The 13,846-nt window shown below is 36.0% G+C and overlaps 1 protein-coding gene across 1 annotated transcript in view; it reads right to left on the reverse strand.

The window, feature by feature from the left end:
- Positions 1 to 13,846, reverse strand: part of cdk19 (cyclin-dependent kinase 19) — a 93,862-nt gene that overhangs the window by 2,476 nt on the left and 77,540 nt on the right. Inside the window, exons 9-12 of the mRNA XM_022662047.2 lie at positions 10,574 to 10,646; positions 7,700 to 7,797; positions 7,222 to 7,300; positions 5,258 to 5,497 (exon numbers count right to left, since the gene is read on the reverse strand). Of these exons, the coding sequence (XP_022517768.1) occupies positions 5,258 to 5,497; positions 7,222 to 7,300; positions 7,700 to 7,797; positions 10,574 to 10,646 (490 nt within the window). The remainder of the gene's footprint in view (positions 1 to 5,257; positions 5,498 to 7,221; positions 7,301 to 7,699; positions 7,798 to 10,573; positions 10,647 to 13,846) is intronic.

A 13,846-nucleotide genomic window follows, 5' to 3' on the forward strand; every position in this document is an offset into this window, starting at 1 on the left:
CATGATTATAATGTTAAAGTGAATGACTTATTTTTTAACCTTCTTTGAGGCTTGGTTGCCACTGTCATAAACCTCCTAGTCTTTTTATTTCTCACTTTGCAATTGTGTTTAAGAAAAGGAAATCTCAAAACTTAATGAACATGTTGAAAAATCTTTGTGGGAAGGTAAAGATTTAGCATACAGGAAGTGATGTAAGAACTGTAGTTGTTCTGCAAAGCTGGGTCTGGCCCTGCTAACACTAATACTGTGACCAGCCCAGTGAACTTAATGAGCGTATTTGATAATATTTTTGAGCCCATAAACCAGTGTGTATGGCATCCAAGCAAGACAACTTTCCAGCCTGCTATTGTTATTAAATAAACAATACAAGTGATACAGTTAACACCAGCAAGAAATCCCTACAGAAATTGAGTAATTTGTTTATATCTATTTATTGATATACTAAAATAAGTTATCTGTTTGAAAGGGTTACAGCAAAGGGTTTTTGAGCTGCTTCATAGGATCCCAAGAGCTACAGCCATATCTACAGCTGGGGGGTTACTTTAAATAATGTTAATTAGAGATATCAGTCATCATCAGCACTAACCTTGGAATAAACTCAGTGGCTCAGCATTTCTAAAAACAGCCAGACCTGTTTGTTGTGTCAAACAGCAAGTTAGGACATGTCGGTTCCATGTGAGAGAGAGAGTGTGTCTGTGTGTGAGTGTTTGCGCAATTAGCGCTTGGAAAAGGGAACCCAGCTGTAATTGGCTAGGATTTTCCAGTTAGGCATGTGATCAATGTTGTTCTTGACCTGAGACAAAAAATAAATTAAGTTAGGATATGACTACAGGCAGAATTCAGAGAACCGGATTTGTGATTTACGCAGGTAAAAATGTAACCAGCCCTATTCAAAGTGATGACAAACAATGGGCTTGCCCCAATGTTTATGCCCAAGGCCGTTGTTAGGTAACTGAACATGCCAAACATTTCTGGTGCTCATTTGCATCTAATGCAAATATGTTATGCCCATATGTCATGTGATCCTTTCTAACCAATATCGGTCAAACTAAAAATTACCTCCGAGCATGTTTAGTTTAAATTACGTCCCAACATTAAACTGACCATCTACAGTTGCAAGAAATAGTATGTGAAACACGGTCTGCTTAAACGAACACCACAGAAAAAAAATATATGTTTGCATGGTTTTATTGAACACAACTGTGCTAAATGCGACTAAACTACAAGCTCAATGTAAATGATGCTTAATTAAATCTAACTCTATACATAATCCTTATGCTAACCATAACCCTAAACTTAAGTCTAAACTAAAACCAAACCCTAAAACTACCATTAGCTTAAAACCTAAATCGAACTTTGACCCAAACTCTTAAAGGTTGTATTTAGGTTACAGAGTTAGATTTAGGTGTAGGTGTAATATATGTAGTTGAGTATAAGTTCACCATCTATGGGGCATCAACAATGAACCATCCATGTAAAATATTACCCAATGATTTTAATGTAATGGCTGATCAGTGTTAACCAGCTTATTTGTTCGTGGAACAAATCCATACACAACCAAACCTAAAAGCATAAAAAATAGTGTATATAGTCTTTCTAAAACTACACAATATTTTTAATAATACACAAGAAAATAGTGCTGGTCTAAAAAAACCCGGTTGTATGAACATCTTCACTGACAGTTTATGCAAGAACGAGTCTTAAGCTGGTCACACCATAAGTGCGTGACTGCCTTTAGGCACCTGTTTGAGTGACTGTGTGCGTGTGTGTGTGTGTGTGTGTTTAGCTCCACAGTGTGGCACTGTTGCCTGTAATTAAAAGTGTGAAGGGCAGTACAGTAAGAGAGAAGCAGAGAAGGTGAGACAGCTGCGGGCTGGCGTGGAACATAGTAGGTGAAAAAAAAAATCTAGGCCACAGAGTGACCGTGGTCGTGTGTGAGTGTGTGTGTGTGTGTGTGTGTGTGCGTGTGATTTTTTGGCATCTTGGGAGACACCATTTTAACTCAGTTCACAGCTGCCTGCATGCAATCTCAGCCAGACTAAATATAAACACTTACACACACACACCTGAAGTGCTTTCTCTCACATATCACCACTCACAGAGGTTCCCCACCAAATAATATACTATGGCCCGATAAAAAAACCCTTTCTTATGTTTACTTTGATGTTTTTCGGTTGAGACCCAAAACATTTGGTCTTATGCTACATAAACTCATTAATGAGTTGACAGAACAACCATGAACAGATTTACAGTAAACAGCATTGAACATTACAGAAAGATAGTCTGTTTAGAAACATAAGGCAAGACAAAGGCTTCTATGAACAATTTAATTAGCATACACAATATGATCTGCTTCTAGACCAAGAAAGATGAAATTCCACATTTTGTTCTTAGCTTGGCCATGCAGATCTAACAATAAACTTTAATCTGCACTGAATAGCCCACAGAAAAAGCAACATTTGTAACATATTTAGCATGTTTTTTACAATTTTTTTTAACTCCCACAACCTTAAACCTTTACAGCTTCAAAAACATGTATTATGCAAATTAGGTGTTGACGTCATTTAGCTTTGGGGGTGCCAGAATGTCCTGGCAGGCTGCAGGACTTTCTCAGAAATAGCATTACTCACTTTCTTCTCTGACAGTGAGTGAGTGAGTATGAGTGAATGTGTGAATAGATAAAATATAACCTGTAGTGGGAAGCCCCCCGTGACCTCACCTCCATGAACTGTAGTGACATGCACTTTATATGCGCTTCATGATCTGATTACAGCATTTACAGCAACTTGGGTAATCAGATAAGAGGAATAATGATGGAACTTACATAAGTCAGGCAACTTTCGGATTTTTTTGCTTTGCAATCAGCCAATAAACTCACAGAATGAGATTGTTGTAAATGTAATGTCAAAGCTAAACTTTATGATGCAGATTTTTTAACACATATTGAGATGCAATATGACTAAATATTACATCAGCTACAAAACAAAAATGAATATTGTAAATCCTTCAGTTTCACTCTCGCTCTTAAAGTGTTTTTTCACCTCTTTTTTTGTGCATTTGCAGACTGAGAAATCAAAGAATAGTCCAGTTAAGTGTTTACATGTACTATTATTGAGCTATAGTAAAACCCAAGTGTCTCTACATGTTTTTAATCAGATTTGGATCCTTATTAAACCTAAGAAGTTGGAGTATGCTGATCACAGATAACTGCAGAAATTGCTTTATAATCTAATGACAAAATGCATGTAAACACACAAAATGACAGGTATCCTTTCCTTTCTCTCTCTCTCTTTCTCTGCTATTCTCTTTTCCAAACATACTTCTCTTCTCTCTTTATGTTATCTCTATCTCTTATTAGCTTTCTGATATTCCTATTATCCACCTTTTTCTTTTTCTTTATTTTTATCTTTTTCATTCCATATATTTTTCTCATTCTCTTTATTATCCTTCTCTCCTTCTCCTTCCTTACCTCTCTCTCTCAGAATTTCTCTTTTTCTATCTGTCGCTCTCTGTTATATGCTGTATTTGGTAGGGTAGATAAGAGCAGGGGTGCAGTAGATAACACTGGTATGCTATTTTTAAAGTTTATCAATCAAGGTTTTCACACACACACATACAAACACACACAGTTTTCTAAGGTAACAGTGGTGAATTTATCTGTGTTGCAGTAGGAGAAAGGTCAGCACTACTTCATGAGCTTTAGGGCTCATGCAGACTGTAATTCCTAGTTAATAATTACTGTGAGGCAGGATGTTTGTTTGGTGACTGTACTCAAACATTACTACAGCTGGGATGAATCATTAATAAATGGTGTCCAATGTTTGTGGCTGAGCTGGACAAACCTACTGATTCCATTACCACAGTAACACAGGATGACACAGGTGAAGAGAGGGCAAGAACAGCAAAGATAGCAGGGAAGACAAAAAGTTGTGAGAGTGGGTTTAAACAATATTATTTAAGTAAGTATTTAAAGAAAAAGTATTAATACAATTCTTTATACTTTGTAAACGTTTTTGCTACAGTATTCTCTAATATTTATATGTATTTACAGCTCTTGTTATGCTTTTAAAAAATAAAAGACCACTCAAAAATTATGAGTTTCTTTGATTTTACCAAATTCAAAACTTCTGGAATATAATCAAGAAGAAGATGGATAATCACAAGCCATCAAACCAAACTGAACTGCTTAAATTTTTGGACCAGGAGTGGCATAAGGTTATTCAAAAGCAGTGTGTAAGACTGGTGGAGGAGAACATGCCAAGATGCATGAAAACTGCTGAGATTAAAAAACAGGGTTATTCCACCAAATATTGATTTCTGAAGTTCTGAGTTTCTCTTAAAACTTAAAACTCATTTTCTGCAAATAAATGCTCTAAATGACAATATTTTAATTTAGAATTTGGGAGAAATGTCCATAGTTTATAGAATAAAACATTAATGTTTATTTTACTCAAACATATACCTATAAATAGCAAAATCAGAGAAATTGATTCAGAAACTAAAGTGGTCTCTTAATATTTTGTCCAGAGCTGTATATTATAGTTATATGTACATTTTATACATTCCTACTATTGTTTGGGATGAAAACACATATACAGAAAAACTTAAAAAAAACTACCCAGAGTTCTGGGAAAAGGGCTTGTGGACACATGAGACCAAGATTAACCTGCATCAGTGATATTAACAGCAAATTGCAGACCGCCTAGGATCAAAAGTTTACCACCTGTTCTGTGAAACATGAGGGTGGGGGTGTCATAGCTTAGGCATGTATGGCTGTCACAAATACTTCTGCAATTAACTTTACAGCTGAATTATTGCTAAAGGAAGTAACAAAAGAATGTCTGTTGTGCACACATCAAGCGTAAAATATGAAATGTATGCAAATACTGGAAGGTATCAAGAACAAAATGTCGTAACCGAAACATGTCATTTGTCTACTTTTATACCTCCTAACATACTCATATACTGTCAATCTTAAAAAAATCCTTAAAAAAGGCACCTTTATATGAGAAGGTTAAAACCTTGTCAAATTTCAATGGATGTCAGTGCAAGTAAATTCACATTATTTTGTGTGAGTGTATGTGTTTAACGTGTGTGTGCATGCATGCTTGTGTGTGTGTGTGAAGAGGCAGGTTGCTCTGGCCCAAAGTTGAAATATCTCCAACCTTTTTCAAGCTCCTGTTGCAACCTTGCCTATGAATGTGTGCTGATGTGAAAGAGAGCGAGACGAAAAAAAGCGTAAGAGAGGGAGGCAAACCTGGTAGTCTGACTGCAGGACGTTTGTTCCTGAGGTGGCCCCTGAGGGCCCGATGCGGGGCTTTTTGTTTGGAGGCCCCTGGTCCTGGCCATGCTGAATCGAGGGGCCTGTGTTGCCCCCTGTGGCCCCCGACGTGCCATTGGTCTGAGCCGAGCTTTGCTGGGACTGAGCCTGCTGCGTCTGTGTTTGTGTCTGAGCTTGCGTCTGCGCAGCCGTCTGCTGGTGCTGCTGTGTCTGGTTCTACACACACAAACACAAACACACACATCATGTTCAAATGGTCAAAGACAGCACATTCTATATTGTGATATGCAGTAAAACACATAAAACAAGATATTAATTTTATACACTATATGTACACATAAACTAGTATAATAGTTATACAGAGCTGCAGGGTCTTTTTTCATTTCACATATACATTTTATGTGTAGGAAGGAGACTAGTGAGAGAGGCCATCAACATATCTACAACTACTCTTAACGAGTAAAATACTTCTGCAGCTGAGATGAGAGACTCTACATAGACAACAGTTGCCTGGGTTCTTCCAAAGTGATAGATTTATGGGGTCAAAAATCCTGTGGGACACTCCAAAAACCCTTTTTAATGGTGCACACCAAACACTGCACATCACCACAAACATACAGTCTCCACTGTGAAGCATGGTGGTGGCAGCATCAGTTTATCTGCTTCAGAGCAGATAAACTGATGCTGATAAACAGCTGTCTTGATTCCTGGACCCAAATTGAATTTGGTCAGTCACAGTAAAAGGTGTGAATATTTTTTCAGTCATTTATTTTACAATAGAGTTTATGAATTATTTTTATTTAATTGACTTATTTCTAGAAATCTGATTGCACTATGTTTGTTACTAAATTCTTGTACATACAAATTCTAATTATGTATACCACAGTTTAGTTATTAAAAGTAATAAAAAAGGAAAACATCCAAGGGGTGGATTTCTATAAAAGAAAAAGTGCTGTTAAGAACGATATGAAAACCTTTAGTTTACTAAAGAAGGAACTGTGCAGGAAATACTTTCTAACAGGCTTTAGAGAATTGCTGTAAGTAATTTAATGTTGATAAATTTGGGATGCACATATGCTGATTGAAAATGAAGGCATTTTAGTAGAATGTAAATATATTAAAGGAGCTTAGCTGGACATTTGTCTCGAGTTCTCTTGAGTCTCTGGTACATTTGTCTGTTATGTTCTTGCTGGAGTGTGACTTGTACAGATACGATGGATCGTGTATAAAAAATTAGTGTGTCGAAAAAGTATATGTTTATATTTCTCATCCAACCACAATCAAATTCACTCTATTAGGACGGAGAGATTTATCTGGATATGTTTTTTTTTTTGAAGGATGACGAGCTGGAATGAAAAGAAGCTGAAATAAAATAGGAGTAATGAGGCTATTTTTAAATGTAAGGAGTTTTTGATAATAGTGTGAAAATGTAAAGAGTAGAAGTAAAAAGTTGTCTTAAAAATAATTACTCCAGTTAAGAATAGATATCCAAAATGTATACCGGTACATAGGTAAAGTAACAAAGTCTTTTCCCTCTGAGTATTAAACAAACTGTGTGTGTGTGTGTGTGTGTGTGTGCATTTGAACATTTGGGTCAGCCAACTTAAAAGTAATTGAATTCATTCATTAGAAGGGGTGTCCACAAACATTTGGACATTTATGTGTTTCTATTAAAACTGCCAGCAATCTGTCTTTATTAAAGAGCAACTATGTGCTGCTGTATTTTATTGATTTGGTGCATAGTTTCAATAAGTTATGCATACAAAACAAAGTATTTTAAATCTTTTCCACAGGGTATATTTTAATAAGTCAGTTAAAAACACTAAGCTGTACATGTTCTCATTAAGCTGAATGCAATTTTTAACATTAGCCGTATATCGTAAACAGTATGAATTGTATTCTTTGCTCAAGTTGCCAGGTGTTGCGAGATGGAGCGTTACCTTCTCTGTCTTCTCCTCAGGTTCGTCCTCATTGAGGAACTCACGTTTGGGGTACGGGATCTGGCAACCTGCAAAGACACTGAAAAAGCACAGTAGTTTGAGCACACCTCCAGCAGTGTGACTAATGCAATTGCAGTCTGCCCATGGGAGCTGACCCACTATTGGATATTTACACTGAAGCGATCATATGGAAAACAGAGTCAAAAATAGAACTGGGAGGGGGCTCGTTTTGTTCTTTTTCCCCATGGAAATCTGCGCAGGCTTTAATATAGGGCAGGAAATAGCAGCACAGTGGCTGCGGGCGCTTTGATTTCCAATACCTAACAACTGACCTGCTGCTCATCAATAATGCCAATGCACTATAGTGCTGCTACTGCAGAAAATCTTTAGCAGCAAAAAGCATGTTCTACATACTGTGTGTGTGTGATTGTTTGTTTGTGTGTTTTGTGTGTGGTAGCATGTTTCACCAAAGTCTTACTCTGACGTGGGTAAGGGTTCCTCCAGGAAATAGGGGTCTTGCAGTGATTGTTCAGATGTGATTCTTTTGGTGGGGTCCATGGTTAGAAGTTTCTGGAGCTAAATCAATAGAAAAGCACAGTTTTAAATATGAAGAATGTCACCTGCCACATGCAACATGCCAACAGTCCGTTTAGCCACTAATCTTAGTCATGCCTGTAGCACATGACTGATTACCACAAACAGTAACAGGTATTTAAACTGAAGACTTATTAAGAATTTTTATTACAAAAGACAAAGTTAAGGCCACTTTTACCATAACAATATGAAAAAAGCACATAACAATATTAGGTTTACAGATTTGTCCTTGAGCTAAACTATTGACAAACTAATATTTCTAACAAACATACAGTAAATGAACAGTTCTGCACAAGTAGAAATGAAACAGTGTACATTGAAAATAGCATTTAGTGTAAAACTGGGTATAATTTCCCCATGTATGCAGTACTGTCTCCGTTAGCTAAAAGTAATTAATAAACAGACCTGGAAATAGCACCCCTGTGAGTCATAAATAATGACAATGGTTCAGTTTATTTCAGCCGACCAGTAAATCTTTAAATTAAATTGCGAATTGCCTATTTAAGATCGTAAGAGATTTATTTTAAGACAATTAAAAAGAAAAAAAAAATGGTCACTGGGTGAAACAGCACTTCTCACTGAGAGGCAACCCTTAAGGTTTCAGTGACAGTGTAATAGAGATGTGTAAAGAACTTTTTACAAATCTAAAGAACACTCACGGGATTTTTTTCAATCAATTTACAGTTTTTTTAATCTCTCTAAGAAACACTCTTAGTAATAAATAAATAAATAAATAAAAGTGGGTCTTCTATGGCATTAACTTTTTAACAATCACTTTGTAGCACCCATATATTGAATAGAAATTTGTTGACTAAAAACGACTTGAAATACCACATTTACCCAAGTTTTTATGTATCTAATTATTGTATTGTATTGTTTTTTAACTCAAAAAAATTAAAATGACAAACAATACATTGACATAACTAAGTGATCTAAAAAATGCAAAATAATTGGATGTGACTTCCATCTTGTTTTCCATGCCACACGAACAAGATGGGCAAATAGTTTTCTTTTACAAAAAGACAATGAGTCTAATTCCCCAAATGTTGTGAAAAAATAATTTCTTATTAAAACCTATTTGGACCAATGTCTTCTTTTTGTTCGAATAAAGAGGACAATGGAATCCATCATCATTATTAAAGCATAATTGTGGACATCTCTGCAGATCAAAAACACCTGAAATCTGACAAAGACTTGTTTTTTATTTATTTTTTTTATATCTAAAGAAGGCCTTAAAGAAAGAACAGAAACCTTGTGGTTTTAATTAAATAAAAAAATATTTTTGGTGTACCTCTGAATATTGAAACCAAATTCAAAATTATATCTGATCATTTTTACTGTAAATATTTTAAGGTTAAAATCCTGATGTAACAGAAATGATAATGATAATTTTATAACTTGTATTTTAAGATTTTGTTCTAGAAATCGTATCAAAACTAGTTTTATTGAACATAAAACAGTTAATTAAAGTGTTTGAATTGTTAAAATGGAGCAGAGCTGTACAAGCAAAAGTACACTTTTAAAAGGAGTTTTATTTTATCTCTAGCACTGACCCAGCACTCCCACATTCTGTAAATAAGGTCAGATGATCAAACACACTTTCACACACTGTCTTGTGATGCTGTCAGGATGTTCAGTATATGTCACTTAGGGACATCAAGAGTTAAAATGACAGACAAAATGCTGTAGGGAACTTTCTACATTTCTACAAGGGTCTGTGACACTTTTGGCTTAAGAAAATCCATAGGAATATATTGGTGAGTGAGGCCCGGTCATTGTTTTACACAACTGCCAACAGTGGTTTTATCTAGTCTGCTTTCATGTTCAACAAATGACAGAAGGTCTGATATTTGTCCATATAGATAAATGAATGCTCCACTCCGGACTGTCTGCCTTGACCTGGCCTAGTCTGATTTGATAGCCATGTGGAGAAACACCTAGTGACACTATGAGCTACAGATTAGGCAAAACAAAAAAATCAGAGAGTGTTTCCCCTCCTAATTTAGGAGATTAAACATTCACACACAGCCCAGATGCCCTGCAATTTAGTGGTTCAGCTGCCATTGAGCTGCTTTTAATTTTACGTTTAAGATTCAAGATCTTTATTGTTTATGTACACTGTAATATGAAACTCCTGTATAACACTGTTCTTCAGTGGAGTGGCTTTACTGTTCTTTACAACCTGACTAGTGAAATTCATACACTCATAGCGCACGGATTATATATATTTTTAATATTAAAGTATTTTAGGTGCGTATATAGTGTGAAAAATACAGTAAATTTAAGCAGTGCTGTCACTCTGACAAAATATGAGAAAACAATTCACCATAGCCTTTTAGTAAATATGTTAAAATGAGATCTTATAATATGATTTAACTGTGGGGGTTATTTTCTGTATAAAATAACCATATAACAGAAGACATTGGAGATGTGCTTAAGAAACTATTCTTATTCTATTTCTAGTGTGGTTTTCATTAAACAAGCCCTTTGGTCTTCAGTTACTACTACTACTGTTTTACTCTAACAACATGGGAATCATCCAAAAGCTACAGATTCAGCAGACTAAGATTAGGATAAAAATACACTGGAGTATTTAATTACTACTCCCTCAGGGGCACACTTGACTACATTGTGTTTGGCATGCAAAGTACACACTGTACAAGCATTAGTGCAACAACAATAGCACAATAGCAGATTATTAATACTCACAGCCTTTATAAGTAGCTTTATGTGTCTGCTATCTGAATTAGGCACTCACCAATAGAAAGACTTTACTGTCTGGCTTTACTTTATGCTTTTCCATGTACTTGATGAGGCTGCTGTTGGCATACCTGGCAAACAAACAGAAAACATTTAAAGATTAATGTTGAGACAATGTTACATAAACAATAGGCTTACATTTAAGATGCTAGGCAACACTTTTTGGAAAATTTCTAAATATCTTCAAAGGGAATTCTGTAGTTAAAATTCACAAAGCACTAACTAAATATGTTAAATAGTTTAGGCCAAATCCAGTTTTTATAGTTGTGTTACAGCAAAGCACTCAGGTGTTGTCAAGACACCACTTACAAATAACACTTCCAGCCCACGGCAGAAAGTAGCAAAACAGATTACAGACTGCAGTGTGGAACTATTTTACAGCACAACAATATCTGTGATTCTTGAGCTTTAAATGCACTTAATTCCTTTTTTTTATTTCCTGGCATTTATCCATTGTCTATTGTTTTTGTCTATCCTACCTAAACCATGTCTAAAAATACAGTAACAGAATTTCTCATTTAATGTTTTTTTTTCCTACATTGTAAATGTATATAGACTATATGTACCACATAAGGAATCATGTAGTAACTTAAAAGTGTTAAACAAACTAATATACTCTTATCTGGGGTGCTGTTAACTTGTGGTTTCTGAGGCTGATATCTAAGGCTAAAGTGATGATCCTATCCTGTGTAACAGTCAGGTAACTCTTGGTGTTTCATTCCTGGGGCACTCCTGATGAGAGCCATTTCCATCATAAAGTTTTAATGTTTTTTCGCTGCATTTTATGATCATTTCAAAGTTCTTAATATGTTCCGGATTGACTGACCTTCATTTCTTAATCTATTTTTTTTCTTTACTTAGTGATGTAAGTATTAAGTAAGTCGTTTGTACCATAATATGGATTATAAAATTACTTAAATAGGGCTATTCACTGTTTATACCAACTCTACCTCTTTACAACTTTACAACTGATGCTCTCAAACACAAACACATTAAGAGGATAAGAACCTCAAGATGTGCAAAGATGCCATCTAAGCAAGTGGTGTTGCTTTGAAGAATCTAAAATATAAAACATATTCTGGTCTGTTTTACACTTTTTCGTTTACTAAATAATTCCATGATATTCAAAATCCCAACATTTTCTATTAGCAGAAGTACCACACACACCTTGGTTTAAAACCACCACTGAACAGCAAGAAAATCAAATCAAATCTTGCTTATTTTGCATCAGAAGTTTAGAAGCAATACCAGCTCACTTTGTTTTCAGACAAAGTGATGTAAAGTGTAAAGTGACTGGGAGTTGAATGATCAGGCGGACAGTCAGACTTTATAATTGAGATATTATTATAAGAATATGAATTTTATATAAATAAGTTCTATAAACTGTTCATTAAAATCTAGGGGTTTAACGGTACACATAAATGTATTGAACAAATAAGGTTAAGGGGTCACAGGTCTATCAAGGTCACAGGGGTCACAGCTTGGGGGTCACATTTCCAGGATAATGGTTCAGTGCCCACAGTCTCATAGAGAACAAACCTAATTGCGAGATCCACCTGTGATCCACACTTTTGACACACTTCCAAAGCACTAGAGTTAAAAATGTTCTGTGAGAGCAGTCACATGTGCGAGAAGTGCACCAGGTGCTGCACGAGTGACAACAAAGGGCCTCGCTTACATGTGACACTTCTTGGAGCATGTGCCTGTGTAAAAAAGGAATGTCACCAAGCTCCCAGCCAAACTCCCAACTCAGGCCAGAAATAATCCCCTCTGTCTGCATAAGGACGTTATTAGCCAGTAACATACCAGTAAAAACAGTACTGAGAGCAAAAAGATCTGACCAACACAGTTTCTCTATAACTGTTAAAAGAACTTTGAAATTGTGCACCTTATGGGGTTCCTCCACAGTTTTAAATTAAAGAACCCCTAAAAGTTCCTTGAGAACTTAAACTTTTACCAGCTTCATAAAATTAAGATCATCCTAAATCATTTTAAACCATGTGATACTCTCAGTAAAATTAAATCACATTTAAATACAGAACAGGATAAAAAAGGGTCATTGGCCATATTTTCCTGATCTATAGCACCACGCAGCTTGATTTAGAGCATGTCAGTGTGTCTCTGCTATCGTAACGACAGAAAAAGTACACCTCAAAACATGAAAAAGGCATGAACTAATTCTCTTAATTAATCATGGGTGTGTTTTGAGCGTAATGAAATAAACCAATCAGCTTTTGCTGATTCTTTTGCTATTCCCTTTAAGTGCCAGGTGTTCTCCGACTTTGGCGGATTGCAATTTTAACGACGCAGAGCTTCTACGCTTCTTAGCAGAGAAAACTAACCTACCAGGTGTAAGATAGCAATGAGCATCAAAGCGTACCTTGCACAGGGTTTAAGATAGGGACCATTATTTTATTGTGAATAATAAAATGTAATTGTGGAGAAAATTAACACAACAACAGATGTCCGTGCAACACTTACGAACTTCGGGATATGCGCAACGTTTTTGGATAGCTTCAAACTTTAAGCTGTTAGCAACATGATATGCAAGAGGGCTTCCAGTGGACTAGCAGGCTAAGCCTGCCATTATGATTCAGGGTCATGTTGCTTTCAATCAGCACAATTGGCTTTGCTCTTTGGGTGGTTAGATGGCATTGGCATCGGTACTCTTAATCAGTGGGTAAGGTCATTGACCTTGTTTTGCTAAGCTAAGTTCAAGCTGATTAGCATCTGAAACTTAAAAAAAAAAATTTTTTGCTTCCTCCTCTATTTTTTATTCTTTTTTTTTGCCGTAGCAAATTCCTACACCCAACCCTGGGGTCCAGATTGTGTGGTGTCTCCTGCCCTGCGACATTTTCACCCCCAACAACTTACTTCAGTATTAATCAGGTGTGGCTGTATTTTTCTGTGGAAACACTAAGATTGCACTGCAATTGGATCAGTATCAGCCGATCGGCTTTAAGGTACTCAGATCGGATCGGGGGCAAAAAAAATGGATCAGGACATTTATAATACAAACACAGCAGTTACTTATGTATTACATAATCCATGTGGGTCACACACTTATACTGAGGAATGGCCTTCAGTTTTAACTGGGTCATTTACTATGTAACAGAGCAATGAAAATAGAAAAGGAATATATATGTAAAATTATGTAAAACATGTATTAATGACACCGTAAAACATGCTGGACCCTAATAAGTTTAATGACTTAATAGCTGCTAATAGCTGCTGTCTACATCCCACCCAGCGCTAGCATTGGTGCTAATGC

Source organism: Astyanax mexicanus, chromosome 1 (assembly GCF_023375975.1).
Source record: "Astyanax mexicanus isolate ESR-SI-001 chromosome 1, AstMex3_surface, whole genome shotgun sequence".
Classification (NCBI taxonomy): Eukaryota; Metazoa; Chordata; class Actinopteri; order Characiformes; family Acestrorhamphidae; genus Astyanax; species Astyanax mexicanus.